This window comes from Primulina eburnea, chromosome 13, assembly GCF_022965805.1.
Source record: "Primulina eburnea isolate SZY01 chromosome 13, ASM2296580v1, whole genome shotgun sequence".
Taxonomy (NCBI): domain Eukaryota; kingdom Viridiplantae; phylum Streptophyta; class Magnoliopsida; order Lamiales; family Gesneriaceae; genus Primulina; species Primulina eburnea.
This window is the reverse complement of record NC_133113.1, coordinates 32,752,261-32,769,100: the sequence shown is the minus strand read 5'-3', so window position 1 is coordinate 32,769,100 and position 16,840 is coordinate 32,752,261. Positions and strand designations below refer to the sequence as shown.

The 16,840-nt window shown below is 37.1% G+C and overlaps 3 protein-coding genes and 1 pseudogene across 7 annotated transcripts in view; 1 reads left to right on the top strand and 3 right to left on the bottom strand.

The window, feature by feature from the left end:
- The window catches only part of LOC140809315 (elongation factor 1-gamma 2-like), a 30,863-nt gene that overhangs the window by 1,803 nt on the left and 12,220 nt on the right, over positions 1–16,840 (top strand). For 2 of the 3 annotated variants that reach the window (XM_073166900.1, XM_073166901.1), the window contains 2 exons: positions 78–585; positions 1,369–2,009. The exons of the other annotated variant lie outside the window; for it this stretch is intronic. In XM_073166900.1, the coding sequence (XP_073023001.1) occupies positions 78–585; positions 1,369–1,748 (888 nt within the window). In that variant the 3' untranslated portion in view covers positions 1,749–2,009. Of the gene's footprint in view, positions 1–77; positions 586–1,368; positions 2,010–16,840 lie in introns of those variants that run through there. 3 annotated transcript variants of the gene reach the window in all.
- Positions 2,664–4,894, bottom strand: LOC140810126 (uncharacterized). The gene is made up of 3 exons (XM_073167948.1): positions 4,445–4,894; positions 3,332–3,589; positions 2,664–3,100 (listed from the first exon to the last, which is right to left on the bottom strand). Exons 1-3 carry the CDS (start codon positions 4,850–4,852, stop codon positions 2,912–2,914), a joined length of 855 nt encoding a protein of 284 aa, XP_073024049.1. The 5' UTR covers positions 4,853–4,894; the 3' UTR covers positions 2,664–2,911.
- Positions 5,471–7,752, bottom strand: LOC140810834 (small ribosomal subunit protein uS7-like; annotated as a pseudogene).
- LOC140809651 (uncharacterized) lies at positions 9,517–15,880 on the bottom strand. 3 transcript variants are annotated; one of them, XM_073167350.1, is made up of 8 exons: positions 15,529–15,880; positions 14,678–15,186; positions 14,252–14,437; positions 14,048–14,149; positions 13,844–13,915; positions 13,635–13,751; positions 10,605–10,874; positions 9,517–10,500 (listed from the first exon to the last, which is right to left on the bottom strand). In XM_073167350.1, exons 1-8 carry the CDS (start codon positions 15,770–15,772, stop codon positions 9,694–9,696), a joined length of 2,307 nt encoding a protein of 768 aa, XP_073023451.1. In that variant the 5' UTR covers positions 15,773–15,880; the 3' UTR covers positions 9,517–9,693. The 3 variants fall into 3 exon arrangements, with proteins under 3 accessions (XP_073023451.1, XP_073023452.1, XP_073023453.1); XM_073167351.1 differs by having other exon boundaries at positions 14,678–15,174; XM_073167352.1 differs by having other exon boundaries at positions 14,678–15,174; positions 15,556–15,880.

Genomic DNA, 16,840 nt, shown 5'->3' with positions numbered 1-16,840 from the left:
ATTTATTTAGCTGTTTCCCACCCCTCCAGCTCTACGACAGTCATTTTTTGAATCTAATTACTTTGCTTTTTACGCAGTCCGAGGAAATCGCAGTTTCAGCATTGAAAAGAGCTTTGGGAGCTCTGAACACCCATCTTGCCACTAATACCTACTTGGTTGGGCATGGTGTCACACTGGCTGACATTGTTGTGATATGTAACCTATTTTTGGGATTTAAGTTGATCATGACCAAGAGCTTTACCTCGGAATTCCCACATGTGGAAAGGCACTTTTGGACCTTGGTTAATCAGCAAAATTTTAAGAAGTTTTTGGGTGACGTGAAACAAGCTGAATCTATTCCACCGGTTACATCCAAAAAGCCTTCACAACCAAAGGAACCTGCAAAACCCAAGGCAAAGGAGGAACCAAAGAAGGAGATTAAGAGAGAAGAAGTGAAGCCTAAAGAAGTAGCCGAGGAAGAAGAAGCACCAAAGCCAAAACCAAAGAATCCTTTGGATCTTTTGCCTCCAAGTAAGATGATACTTGATGAATGGAAGAGGCTTTACTCAAACACCAAGACTAACTTCCGTGAGGTTGCCATCAAAGGTGATTTCTTTAATCTTTTTGATTTTTGATAAAAATAGCTTTTTTTTCGAAATGAACACCATCTTTCTTGCTCTATGTGTCTCTCTGTCATTTGGTATTGTTTCTTTTTCCGGATAATTGATTATTCAGCTCTGAAATCATTAATTTATGCTTGCATACTGTGTGTAAACTCTCTGATGGGCTGCATATTTCTTTGAGTTTTCAGCTTTAGCTAAAAAAAATTACCTTTTATGTTATCTCGTTATGATTGTTGAGTTGTGTTGGTCAACCATGATAACCGTAAGTTAATTGATTAATGTAGCTGCCCTAGATAGTAAGACCCCTCCTCCGCTGGGGAAAAAAATTGAATTGTAAAGTTGACAGGAAGTAAGAATGAAAGCTGGTATTTCTGTATTGATAGCGCAAAATTATCTTTGCATCCTTTTTAGCCATGCTTGTTAGTTTGAATTTAACAGTTCGTAACTTCCCATATTCTCCATCAGTTCATTTTAATTTCTGATAAAAAATTTACCTTCTTTCTTGTTATCGTCACATTGTCTTCTGGTGATAGTTCGTTGACATGAATACTTCACTTACTGTTCTGTGGTTGCTTGTGAACTTTGTTATGTCAACAATAATTAGCGAGCATCCCAGTACTAATCGATAGTGAGATCAAGGCATCCTCCCAATGCTAACTTTCAAATGTATAAACTAGCCTCCGACCTGCAACCTTGAACACTGCCTGCAATAGTATGCAACTGAAATTCTTTAGCTTTGTGGGCTCATATTTTTCATGGTCTGCAGGGTTTTGGGACATGTATGATCCAGAGGGATACTCTCTTTGGTTCTGTGACTACAAATACAACGATGAAAACACAGTCTCATTTGTTACGTTGAACAAGGTGAGTGGGTTTCTTCAGCGAATGGATTTGGCTCGCAAGTACGCCTTTGGGAAGATGTTAATCATTGGTTCCGGCGGCCCATTCAAGGTGAAGGGACTTTGGCTTTTCCGTGGTACAGAAATTCCTCAGTTTGTTCTGGATGAGTGTTATGATATGGAACTGTATGATTGGGCTAAGGTAGATATAAGCGATGAAGCTCAAAAGGAACGTGTGAGTCAGATGATTGAAGATGCCGAACCTTTTGAAGGCGAGCCTCTGTTGGATGCGAAGTGCTTCAAGTGAGAATCTTTTGCGGGAGTTGCAGTTTGAGGTTGTAGTCTCATCTTAATTTTGTTCTTCAACACAAGTGATCTTCTTGCTATCAGGACCTCAATCGAATTTTGCAGGTGTGTGTGACAATTTTGGGTTAATGTCGAGTTGTACTTTCTCACCATTTGGTCCTCTTCCGTTGCCTGATTTCTCTTCATGTTATTGTTCTTGTTTATCATGGATTCATACATTTATATACACTAGCATTCTCGATTTTGGCGTAATGTTGACAAAGATGGTGTACGTATCATGCATTTTACGGCTGAAACGAACAATTTAATATTTAAGGAAATGTTAAAAATTTCTGGGACCCTTGAATTGGTTTTTTATTTGGGTTAAATCTTTAGGTGGTTTCAACGTTAAGCTCCTATATTGATTCTGTTACCGTGCTTGATGAAAACTCAAATTTCTCTCAATGTAAAATTCAATGTCAATATTGTAATAGCGTCCCTCCAGTCGATTAAAAGCATGATTTTCTATTTCTATACATCGCTTTATATTTAGTTTTTTACTATTATTATTCATTTTATCATCCTGTTGTAATATAACACACCAAAATCTCTGTTATCTATTAAATAAATTATATGAGGCAAATAAATTTTTTTCCGCTAATTATTCAAATTTGAAATTTTGTTTCACTAAATTTCAAAGTTAGTTTTTGATGTATTAATGTTGCACGTGACGTCGGAAAATGTTGAAGACATCGTAATAGATATGATATCAAAAATTGTTTACTTGTTGAATTGAAATTTTAAATTGATTCAATACATAGTTTATGCTATTAATTTAATTAGATAAACATAAATTCTAAATAATTTTATATGAAAACCCAATATTTTTTTTTTTAATTATGGAATTTCGAGTTATGATGTGTGTGTGAATTCTATCTATCTTCATAATAATAGATCATATATCATGTAACATACTCTTAAGTACTTTTACATTTGAAGTTTTATATTCGTATCCAGCAACAACACAGGTAGGTGATTAAACTACATATACCACATGTACAGATATCAACGATGTCCGGTTCCATGAAACAAAAATTGTTTCAGAAAGAAATATGACCTGACCCAATTAATTTAAGCAGCAAGTTATAAATAAATCTGGACTTCGTGCCCAGGTCTAAATAAGAATCAGTTCAGGGTGTTTGAGATAGAATAAATGAAATCCAAGAAACCAGTTCCCTTGAGCAGACCTTTACCGGTTAATAGTTCAAAATCCAACAGTACCAAAAAGCCGACTATGGCCGCCTTTCCATTTATCAATTCGTTCTTCCCCGTGAAACCAAAACCCTCAAGATCTTCATCAATCACCATCCTCACCTATGGAGTAACACATTGTCATTAACATCTTATTCCTGCTTGCGAGCAGCAATTAGATCTTTCATTTAATATATAAGATCAAGTTGTGTTATTATACGCAAAAATAAAAACGACGTTAATGGTATAACTCAAATTCTTTCAAAAGTTGTGGCATATAGACAGGCACACGGAATAACAAAAATTATTACTGTTTCCTGATGTAATATGTAGGATCATCGATGACTGAATTACCTCATCGACATTGACATCTGTGGCAGTGAAACCAGGCTGAGCCTTCCCGCTGAATACAATCTCAGTAGATGCATCTGACTTAATTCCTCCTAAGCTTATGAAGATATTTTCACCATCAGTTTTCACAGGATACACAAATAGAGCTCTCAGGGGCGGAGTCAAGACTCTAAGTACAGGATTCTTCGGATACCAGTCTTTGATCTCACCGGTTCGCAAATCAAATGTGCTATCCGTCGTCGGGCAAACAATACATCCATCCTGCAATGCATTGAACAAAATGTGCTTTAAGAATGAAACATGCTTTTATATATGTTTTGAGAGCATAAAAGGACTAACTACAAATTTTAACCGGGCTGAGAGCTCAGCAGCATTGAAATTTATGAGTAAAATATACTAGTTTCATCTTACCCATTGGTGTTACTGGTAAAACCTCAACACGTAAACAGTCATGAAAAGGCTTGGGGAGTGTAGGAGCGAACAGCTCATTTTCTAAAATAAGCTGGTAAATGCAGGAAAATACAAATAGTATTCTTGATGGTATTTGCAGTAACTCAATACAAAGACATAATTCCCATCTGTATAAAAACAATTACAAGAACCCAAATGCATAGATGACCCAAAGAAAGGAAGATAATACAACAGTGTAAAAAATATCCATTTAGGTAAAAGTGAAGCCTTCTATTGAGCTCAGTGTCAGCATTTCAAGGAAACTCCTAACTTCATAACTAAATGTTCAAAGCTTTATAACTTTTTTATTAATAGGTATTTTTCAATGTCAGATTCCAAAATGGATGGGGTTAAGACTTCATCATATCTCATTACTTCCAGAACTCTGAGTTGTGGTGCCTTACAGCAGATAAAACTCAATTTGCTTGGTCCAAGCATTAAGTAATATTTGATAGCACTTAACCATCCATCTTTGTGTAATCTCATACCATACTCATGTTCTTGATAAATTCTACATTTGAAAGACGTTTACACATTTAAAAATTTCAGCATGGCAATATGCAATCATCAGTTGGATCCATTGTTGATGCTAGTTAATATGCAAGTCAAATGTCAATTTCATCAACCAGGAACACCAAAACAAATTAGCAAGAGAATATAGTGAACCTGGGTGAGCTTAGCATTGAGCAAGCCTTCAGAATAAGCACCCTCGGCAGGAGACCTATTCTCTATAGCAAAAACATCGTCTTTGTACCACAACAGAAGTATGGTTTCATTATCCTGTATTATCACACGTCGCTCTCCCTTGGGCAGCGCAGACAGTGGCACCACCGGTACCCAGTTCTTCCCATCTTCGCCGCTGGAGGCCGAAGCCAATGAGGATGGCTGTGACACCTCAGTCGCCTTGCACGTGATTATGTCAACACTTCGTTGAGAGGTTGTCAGAGGCATCTTAAACGTGGGTTTCGTGGTGAGAGGCGAAAGGATGTGGTGGTGATGGGGCGGTGATTGGCGCCGACGGGAGGGACGTGGAGCTGCGGAGAATGGGCTGTGGGCAGGTGTTGCACTGGCCATGGATAGAAAAGAGTGGTGTGTCCAATGTTTTGGATGGCCGTGAAGAGAGGTTGCGATTTCAATTACCACATACATAAAGTTGGATAAAGACAAGATGGATTTATGGAAATTGTAGTTTAAAAATCTCTCTTTCTTTATTTTATTTTTGATATTATTGACATTCAATTCGAGCTCTACCAATTATTTAATTTCTTTGACAGATCTTGGAAACCCTATCCTATTAACTTCATTTTTTTTATCAACCTTTTAAAAGGGAATCATGTACATACATGGGAAAAAGTGGTCTATTCTACATGTAGGGACACTACACACACCCACATGATAGAATCAAGGGTTCAAATTTAGCCACACATATACGGGATCTACTAATTTTTTTAAAATCACATATGTGTGTGAATCTTGTCCATCCAAATTATGTGGAGACAATGTGCCATATATAGCATCGATTTAACCGGAAAATGGGATATTATGCGGCATCCAAAGGCATAACGAATCACAACAGAGGAAGGGAATGTGCTGCCATCACGTGTATTACTAGTCAACGAAGATGAGAAGTTTTGGTTCAACAATGTATAGGATGACAAGAAGTTGAGAGGAAAGAACTGACAAATCGTAATAAACTTATGGCTGTTTTGAAATAATAATAATTAACCAAAATCATTAATGAGATTGAAATTTACGTTCTCGGTTATCTCAAACTAACAAAATACGTGTTTTGAAAAAAGACCTAACAAATATCACCATAGAACCACAATCCGCAAAACAAGAAAGAAGTTTCGCTAACAAAACATGAGAAACCAAAATAGTCTGAAAAGAAAAGCTCCATCCCAGACAAGCATATTGAGTATCCCTCAACGATTGGCCTTTGCCACTCTCTCGATCTCATCCTTCTTCTTGATTGCGTAGCTGCAAGTACACAAACTTGACGGCTAAGAAAAACGCTGAACCATATGTCAAACAATGGGAACAAGGATGATTTCCTGCTAATTGATCATTTTATTCAGGCAAGGGAATCATCCCGCTCTCACCTGTTAGATGACCCTTTGGCGGCATTGATGAGTTCATCAGCGAGGCATTCAGCTATGGTTTTAATATTCCTAAAAGCACTCTCCCTAGCACCAGTTGTAAGGAGATAAATGGCCTGATTAACACGACGGAGGGGTGAGATATCAACTGCTTGACGTCCGACGACACCAGCAGAACCAATCCTGGTCGCATCTTCTCTAGGTCCACTGCATCATGATAAAAATGACAATGTCAGAACCAAACGAGAATTTAGAAAAGCACAAGTTATGCCAATAACTATTCTGACAAGATGAGTTTGGCCCAACAAAAAAGCTTGAGTAAGATTCAATCAGTTTGGCCCAAAATTTTTCATCCAGCTGGTTCTATTATCCGCTTCATGAATGTATGCATATGGCTTGTATCAAAACGGGTTTGCAACTGCAACAGGTAGTCATTCAGCATGAAGCGGTGACATATTTTTGCAAGTCTTCCCTAGACAAGGCTAAAACATTTTCCTCCAAAAATAATATCAAATATCACATTAACACCGGGATACTGCAACTACAGTTGAAGCTCAAGTACCAAGATAATTAAGACAAGAAAGAAGTTATTTCAAATGCAACAAAAGAAAGTTTTTCTCCAAACCCGTTGATCACAGCATCAACAATAACTTGAATTGGGTTCTGATCTGTGAGCAAATGAATGATTTCCATGGTATGTTTCATGATTCTGACAGCCATTAGCTTCTTCCCATTATTACGCCCATGCATCATTAGTGAGTTGGTCAATCTTTCTACAATTGGGCACTGGGCCTTCCTGAATCGCTTAGCCTGGTACCTCCCAGCGGTATGAGGCATGTATGTAGGGTGCTTTGCAGCAGTGGCAGTGATATAATCTTCAACAGAAATGTCATTGATCTGCGAAGTTGTTAATTTAATTTCATTAATTAACATCTACTAGACAAGGATTCTAACAAATCCTACTAAAATCCGACATATAAATTGGTTATCATTTGTGAATAATATAATGACTTGACGCCTGTAAGTCTCTAATCACATGAGAACCACTTCCTCGATACAACTACGGGTTAGATTTGATAATAAACTTCAAAGTGAACCTACCCTGCCCCAGAAATAAAACCATCATAAAAATACATTGATGGAGGTATGTTGAAACGCTATCAAGTTGGTCAGTAAATTACAAAAGAAAAAAAAAATGAACTCACGATCAAGTGGCTAGAAATATCCTTATTCAAAGATGTAAATCACCTGGGATCTTTCAAACTTAAACCCCTAGTTCAAATTCATCACAGTACAAACAAGTTGAAAGAGCACAGAAATGTTAGCAAACTTCATGATTAGACGGGTAAGTGATGGACAAGCTGACTCTCTCATCGTCGTCTCAATAGTAGGAGAATGTACATCTCAACTTCTCAAATTTAAACATAGAAACCATCATAGGTAAAATTTAGAGATAAGAACTTTCTTTCAGACTAATATTTAATCTTCTGAAATGGCAATCAACCAAAGAAAGTAACGCATGGAAAATGTAAAATCTTAGACGAGAGCATGCAATGCTTATATGGACCTCCCAGATCCAATTTACCAAGATCAAAGAGAGAACCGTAATAAATTAAAGGCGACGAAGAATACATTAGCATGCTCCCGAGTTCATGACAGCGATTCAAATCAGTCGAAATTAAGAGGAAAAAAACCTGCACTTCAGCGTAGGACCATTAGTCGAAGAGCATGACATCATTGCGGAGCTTGTCTTGTTGCTGATCCTCGGTCGCCATTTTTGCTAGCTTACGGATGGGACGAGTTGCTGCGCAGAACTCCAACGATTCCTGGCCCGAAGGGATACGGAGAATAAAACACCCTAGCCTTTTCTTTAACCAAATTACTTCTCTGCCCCTCACCCAATTAATGGATCACATATTATTCTATGTTACATCTACAGTAATTCTCTGCTTATAATTGTAAAATGTTAATATTTGAATTATTAATATATATGTCAATTTTCATAAAAACGTGAGAGACTCACCTAATCTAATGTTATTAAAATATGAAAGAAACACTCCCGATGTAGAAGTTTGACTGAATCAAAATTTTGTTAATCACGAACTAATTTTGTTTCTTTTTAAGAATAAACTGTAAATATAATTATCATAAAGTAATTAATATTTTGTGATTAAGATAATTATAAGGTGCAAATTATGATTAATCTTACTATTATCTAATTTATTTGATCATAATTAGTTTTAAAAAAAATAATATTCCAACACAGTTCAGAACACTGCACTTTTTTATTATAACTTTGGTGAGGGAGTTTTGTTATCGCATTGATAACATTTAGCAACTTCAGCCTCGCGCCAATACGAAGCCGCTCTTGTCTATATTCATTCGTACGGAATGTCAAGATGTTGCGTCTTCAGGATGTTGTTTCCCCTCCACAAATTCCACAAATATCAACTGTCCACCCACAATCTGAGAAGGCGTGAAATTTCGAAGATTAGAGAAATCGAGACATGACATTATCAAACACTCGTGGAATTGCAGTGAAGCAGAGTGTGATTTTGGTAAGAACTACAAAATTCTGGCACAAATCCATGTCTCTTAGTGGTCTCAACCGTCACCAACAACTTCTCTCGAAAGCGCTTCGAGTATGCATGCATGCAATAAATAAGTCACACTTGTAATAATCACCAGTGAAGCATAATTAAAGTGTAGTAAGCCACAGTTGGTACTCTGCCATTCATGGCCTTCAACGCATTCTGAGCTTCGATTTCTGACCCAAATTCAACGAAGCCAAAGCCTTTTATGGCCCTGAGTTCTTGGGTCTTTGGTAAGCCTCGCTGTATCAATCACCGATACACACAACGTTAGTATGGGTATTCCACAGTCCTGTTTCTGTATCCGTCAGTATGAAATCATGTGCCTCTTCTTCACATCGAATGTCAAGACTGGATTACAGAATGAGCTCCCCCTATTTTTATTTGAATAAAATTAAAGATGGTAAACCTACTTTGGAGCGGAGATGTATGAGGGTTTCGGTCGACCCGAAAATACCATCCTATTCTAATTTTATTGGGAAGAAATAGTACACTTGCTTGAGCACAATTGAGTAGGATATTTGTGTATTCGTATTTAATTTTACTTGCTAAAAATAGTTGATCGATTTGGAAACTGGTTGATAAAAAATGTATGGGATTAAATGTTAATAAATATTTCGAGCAAGGTTCGAGAAGTATATCTAGATACTCGAACTTGATGAAATATGACTCCGGTGGGGCTTTAACCAAATAATTCACAAACCGAGCTTTATAGTCTACCTAGCATATATGCAATTAATATTTAATCACAGAAATGGCTTTTAAGATTATGATATAGTTTTTAATTCGACTTTAAGACAATATTATACCAAATGAGACACTTGCAAACATTCGTAAAGCCATTTATCATATAAACTAGATTCATATATATTACTACCCTATGTTTTAATTCAGGCGTTTAATTAATTAAAATTAATTTTTTTTTAAATGTGAAATTGAAGAAATGATTTTGCCGTCCCTAGGTTAATGTTCCAGTGACCTAGGGTGGCAAGTATTTGATGAAAATAAAGCTTTACTCAGGAAGAGCGACTAGTGTTGGCAGACTAGGTACTCAACAAAACATTTAACACAGCGCAAGAACTAAAGCAGTATATCCTACAAAGTGTTTTAGGCCTACCGAGTTGGGAATACAAAGCTTAACAGGGAAAAAAGTTGCTACAAGTCAATAAGCAACGATCTCCAGCCCATCTCCCTCGATAATTGGTCTTATTTTGCACAATAAATTCTAACGATGCTGCGCAACATACGGCTGACTAGAGTCATATTGCTGTGGATATGCAGCTGCAGCTTGAGGTGACGTATTTTTGGCATAAGCAGCAGCCACAGGTGCAGTTCCATAACCACCTGACTGATCATAGGTGGGCTGAGTTTGAGATGGTTGAGCATAAGCGCCTACTTGCCCACCATAAGCAGCATCTGCTTGCCCTTGATATCCGTAACCGGTATTACTAACAGCAGGTTGTTCGGCATAACCAGTTTGAGCAACTGGATAAGAACCATAGCCTCCAGTAGGTCCTGTCTGAGGATATGCAGGAGGTTGTTGACCATACCCTGCAACAGGCTGCCCCCCTTGTGCAGGATAACCAGAAGCAGGTGCCATGGCAGGGGGTGCATGACTGTATCCATCACTAGAGACTGTAGAACCATAGGAAGGATAGTTTTGCTGCATTTGTCCACTTGACGGATACTGGTATGACTGTTGAGTTGGCACATTTTGACCATATGATTGGGCACCTTGATGAGGTATGGCTCCAGGTTGACTAGGCCTGGGTTGACCATATTGTGGAAGGGTTCCTTGGGGTGGCATGCCATAAATTGATGGCTTGCCGTATTGGTCTTGTGGACCATACCCCGATTGTGCGCCACCTTGAGCATATGGTGTTTGCTGTGGACCCATGTGCCCAAAATGCTGTGAAGCAGAATGATGATCGTATTTAACTTCATTGTACCCATGACCATAGGGTTGGGCAGGTGTTTGAGAATAAGATGGTGGATGACCGTAGTCAGGACCTTGTCCATAGTTGTAATTGCCCTGGCAAAGAAGGAATGGTTCAAAATAAAAGGGCCCAAATCAGGAGCAAATCGTGTGAACTAACCCTTGGCCATTGGCACAAAAAAATTAAACAAAACACCAACCTGGGGCGACGGCCCTCGTATTGATGCTTGGGGCCTTTGTTCCCAACTTGAACCAAAGTTGTTTCGAGGATCCTGTTGGGGTGGATAATTACCATATGCCTGAGGGGGATATTGTGAACTCTGAGATGGATATTGTCCTCGTTGTGGATATTCATAACCCGAGAATGGTCCATGCTGAGGACCACGAGATCCCCATTGTGAAGCAGCAGGTCCACGTGGACGAGAACTTTGCTGACCGTACCCACTAGAGTGAGGCGAGGGCCTTGAAGCCTGAACCAAGTAAATGAATTATATGAAAGGATTCAATATCCAGTACTAACAAAGACTCTGAATTAATAAACTGCAGGATCCAATGTTCAATCTGTAGTCAAATGCACCTCAGTGCACAAGATACCTGACCAAAAAAACATAGTTGAATACATCCCACAGCTACTATGTATTAATCAACATAGAACAAACAGCAGATATAAGTACAGAGCAAAAATATACTTCAAAGAATTCTGAAGCATGATGTGACATCACATATAATCAGTCAAAAATGTCTGCACCAAAAACATAAATCACAAAGATGTAACGAGAATACAGCTAGAAAAGCACATCTCAGTTTTGAACAAACATAAAATAAAAGCCAAAAGTCAAGAAACATCTCCAAGATCAAAACACAATCATAATGTTTAATATGTCAAAAATGAATCAGCGACAATCTGCCTATTCAGTTAAAAAAACAAAGCCCACAAAGTATGAGAGTTAACAGCAAATTCCAGAAGGAAACATCATATAAGTGCTATTAGAGAGAGAACTCTAGGCAAACAAAAGATACATTGTCTTCAGAAGAGCCATGTAGCAATTCCTCAATCATTTCACATCTAAAAATGATCCACTAGATTGGAGTTCTAAAAATCTTTTGCCTTATTCTGATAATTTCCTGCTGACTGGATGAAGGTTAATACACAGTAACTGGTTATTAAACTGTTAGATTATGTTTTCCACATATCTAGAAACATATTTCCAAAAATAGAATCGGAGAATATTAAATACGGCAGGTTAGATTTTTAGAATAAAATTTCTACTGAAAACGTCATTTCATGTCATGTAGTAAAGTTTTTGAACATTCAATTTTTCAATATTATGTGGTTACTTAAATTTTCAAAAAAAAATCATACATTCGTAAGAATATAAAATTATAACAGAATCATTCACTCCAAAGTTGAATTACAGTGATTCTAAGAGAACATCAACGTTGATATGAATATGAATTTTTTGGAAGAAAATGAACTCATACAGGGGTATTTTTTCGTGTTTCTGGAAATAAAAGAATATAGACAAATAAATCATTGGATAAGTCTTGTGTAACCTATATTTTCTGTTGTAAACAATATGGCCATGACAGTAGTGGCACTGCACGAATCAGTTATATGTGTCAAACAGTCTTGAAGTACTGAGGTAAAATACAGAAAAGAACATTCTATGACCTCACATAAAAATTTAAAAATCATGAATTCGTCAGAAAATAAAATTATAACAGAATAATTCACTCTAAAGTTGAATAATAATGATTCTAAGAGAACATCCACGTTGACATTAATATGTATTTTTTGGAAGAATTATGATATCATATAGGTGTATATTTTCGTGTTTCTGGAAATAAAATAATATAGACAAATAAACCATTGGATAAGTCTTGTGTGACCTGTACTTTTGTCGTAAACAATATGGCCATGTGGTGGCATTGCACGAATCGGTTATATGCGTCGAACAATCTTGAAGTACTAAGGTAAAATACAGAAAAGTAAAAATTTGCAGATGTTAAAAGTAACTGAATCAATCATTGAGTATTTTAAAGCCACCCCCTCTTGGCTTCAAAAGGAAAAGCACACAAATCGAACTTCAGAGCATAGAAAAATTATATCTACTTTATTCTCCGACCATGGCATGACATTAAATGATTTTGGGCATATAGAGCCAAACTACTTGTGTATAGATGATTTGACTAGACATGGCACCGCTTTCTAAAACGTCTCAAAGATATGATATCAGGCATGCCAGAGCCTTATTACTATTATCAGTTTCCAAGTCTTGAAGCAATCTTACCAACCATTAACATCCTGCACGGTCGAGGTCTAATGCTTGATACATCTCTTCTGTGGATGAGATTGAATAGTAGTTGTCTATTGATACACGAACAAGGCAATGCGAACCAGATGTGAAAGGTAAAGCCAAATCTGCATTTTTAAAGCCAACCAATTCGAAATCGGCACCTTCAAGATAAACAAATCATGCCAACCGACATTTCATTTGCATTTCAGATCTTCCTAACAGCATTCAAGATTCTTGATAGGCATGCGTAATCATTGGTATTCAGTTAAATATATCTGATCATGGGTCGCCATAAATAGGTGTTCTAGACTCAGAGAAGGCATCAGATGTTTGTATAACCCCACTATCATATTAGGTTAACCATGTTTAGATAAGGACAATGTGTCGTTGCTTCCACATATGAAGGTTGGCCGTTGAGTAAGCCATAGATCATCAGTACATAAATCAAAGAGCTACAGTAAACAAATTATTTATGATAAACAAAATTCATCAAACAACATGATCTTTAAATGTCATAATGGCATGGCATCAGAAATAACAAATATTCAAGAAAACCAGTAACTACTAATGCAGGTGGCAATATTTTTGTCATTAGTTAATATAACATCAAGAGGTATTCAAGTAACCGTATAAACCATGTCCTAATAAAAGCCAACAATCATCAATTCCTCAAGCTAACAGCAGATTTTATAGCTTAGCTGCACTGCAATGTTCAAGCTAATACATGATAACGAGTGTGCTTGTTAACAAGAGATAAGAGAGACAAAAGTTACAGAAATCAACAATATCAAGAAGAGTCAGAAAAAACAAGAATGTGAGTTTAACACCTAATTACACAAAGATCCTAGAGCAGGTGCTTTCAAACAAAATTTAAAAGTAAAAACTTGTAGAATACCATACATATGCTAACTAAAGGAGAAAAACCGGACAAACCTGATTCATTACGTCTTTTATCATATCCGTTGCAGTCTCAATCTGCTTTTTATTGCCAGAAACACGGACAGTTCTCTCCGTAGTTTGGTTTCCTTCAGAAAGATTTTGCTGTATCAGCTAGAAATATAAGATGAGCAAAATTGTCAGTACATTAGTGTTTAAAAACTTGGTTGTATTCATCTGAAGGCACGGTGACACGAATCTGCTACCTGAATGCGAGCACCAGATCTTGTCTGCAGGTTCCTAATTGTTTCCCCACCCTTTCCAATTATTATACCAACCTAAATCACTCGTTGAAATTCAAAATCCACAATGAGACCAAAGAAAATCTATACAACCAAAAAATAAAAAGACAACCAAAAAGAAGAGGTGCAGAGATAAAAAGATATTTTCTTAAAAAAAATTAAAAAAACCTTCTCAATTGGGACTTGTATTTCGAGTTGTTCTCCACCTCCAGCAGCCTGCACAGTGTTAAATCCCCGCGCAACAAGGGATGGAGAACCTCCAGCATCAGCCTAGAATACAGTACACCAGCAATTTCAATCAAAGCATACACATACCATGTGCAACAGGACAATAAATAACAGCTCGGTGAAGATAAAAGAAAAAGAATCTACTTCAGCAATTACGGCCTTTATCAACTTCTCAGCCCTGGTAATGTTTTCCAGGGTTCCAATCAGCTCCAAAGGCCGTGTGGTGGACTGTGGGTCCGCTTCAGCATCCTTCATGATCTGAATTTTGGCGCCAGAATTATCTTGGAGGGAGCGAATGGTATCTCCTGCCTTGCCAATCAGAACACCGACCTATAACAATGAAGAACAAAACAAGTAGTTATGATAAAATCTAGAGGGAAAAAGGAACCGTAGGATGTAGTTAGTTCAGTTTTCCATAAGCTGAGATAACGGGAGGAAGAGGAGCCTTTCCACCAAACCAGGAGTTTGTAGTTCACATGTAAAACAAATAAGAAGGGTCCTTATTAATTTAAACAAGTTGGGACAACATAGAAGTTGGAAATGGCTTTATCAATCCCTTTTTTAATTCACCTTGTCATTCGGAACCTCCATTTGGCGTGAAATAATTTGTGTCCCAGAGACTAACTGCAGCTCATCAGAAGGAACATCGTTCTCTTCAGGAACTTCCTTGGAAGATTCTTCGACATCAGCCTTTGATTGCTCAGGTTCCTCTGCATTTTCAGTCTCAGCATCCTCATTGATGACCCGTTCATCAGTTACAATCTCCAAGGATTCTTCGACAATCTCCAAGGATTCTTCGACAGGTTCGTGGGTATTCACAGTTACAATCTCCAAGGATTCTTCGATAGGTTCGTGGGCATTCACAGTTACAATCTCTGAGGATTCTTCGACAATCTCTGAGGATTCTTCGACAATCTCCAAGGATTCTTCGACAATCTCCAAGGATTCTTCGACAGGTTCGTGGGTATTCAACACCGACTCACCATTGCCAATTGCAGTCTCCGATTGCTCAATTTCGTCATCTTTCAGTTCACCACCCTTCTCCTCTTGGTGTCCATTCTGTGAAACTGCCACAAAAGCTAATTAGCAGCTTCAAAAAAAATTCATATCCTTTTTTCACGTTTTAAAAGTAAAAATCCAACAACACTCAGAACACCACATCCAAGGAAAATTAGATCAACTCCATACAGAATAATTATACAGCACCCAAAGACCTTCAAATTAATTGTTGCATCAGTCTTTAGCTAAAAAGAATCATTTCTCGTGCAAATACTGAGTGCTATGTAAAGTGCAAACGGTCAATAGGTAACATAAACTTTCTAACGAGGGTCACATAAATGAGAATACATATTATAAATTTTGATACATCCATTAACGCAAAACCTGTATAACCAAACAGAGCGGTAATGAATTCAAAATACCAAGGCCATCTGGCCCGTTGACATTACCCTCCAAACGCGGCCTCTTTGGCTCCAACTCATCGGCGCCGCCATTCTCTTCTTCCTCCGCGTCGTTCTTAGACGAATCAGAATCCGATACGGCTTTGGAAGGAGACTGAGCAGTTGATTCTGGCGCGGGCGCCTCCAAATCTTCTAGCTTTCTTTTGTGGTGATCGGTGAGTGTGGGGCTAGGTACGGATGACGTCACCAATTCCTCCTCCGCCATAGCTTTTCCGGATCAGATGAGTAACTAGGGTTTCCCAACAGGGTTACTATTCTCGTGTGCGCGTATGATTCTTTCAGGATGGGAAGAGATTGCAAATCAAATGGGATATTTATTTGTGTTAGGTTAACTGAGGGCGTGAAATGGCAAGCGGGCTAATATAGGTTTTTAAATTTATACATTTGCAACATAAGGCCCAAATGTAGTAAAATCCGTAGCCCAATCAATTTACAGGAGGAAACCCAACTAACACTAGAATAAAAAATCTGATTTTGATTTGGATTCGGAATGCAATGGATGGTGTTTTGATAAAAATCTAAAAATAATATGGATTTACATAAAAATTATATTACATGAAAAAAATTGAAGTGTAGGCTAAAAATGTAGAGTAGGTCTCTTGTGAGACGGTTTTACGAATCTTTATTTGTGAGACCGGTCAGCCCTACCGATATTCACAATAAAAAGTAATACTCTTAGCATAAAAAATAATATTTTTTCATGGATGACCCAAATAAGAGATGAGTCTCACAAAATACGACCCGTGAAACCGTCTCACACAAGTTTTTATCTAAAATGTATAAGTTATATAGATTTAACATTTGAAAAAATTATTTTGTCCATAACCTAAATCCCACGAAATCCTTTCGAGTTAATTTCATGGACTTCATTAAGTTAAATCTAATCCAATAAAAATTTCTCTTTTTTGTATGAATTTTCTGTAAGTCAAGTTCGGATTCGACATGCATAATAAACTATATTTATTATATACAATGTTAATTCAACCGAATAAGTGAATAATTTCGATCAAGAATATTTTCTTTGAAATAATTTCTATCTATTGTTATTATTATTATCAAAAAAATATTATTATTGGTGCTAACGGAATTAGAAATACCATTTTAAGCCATTGAATTATTTGACTTAATTTAATATAGAAGCATAAAAAACTAAATTAAGTTATATCCTTTATTTTTCATTAGCGAGCCTAATGAAGATTTATATTATCTAAATTATATCTTTATTATTCTATACTATACGATTCTATAAAAGGGAGTACCTTAGAATAATCAC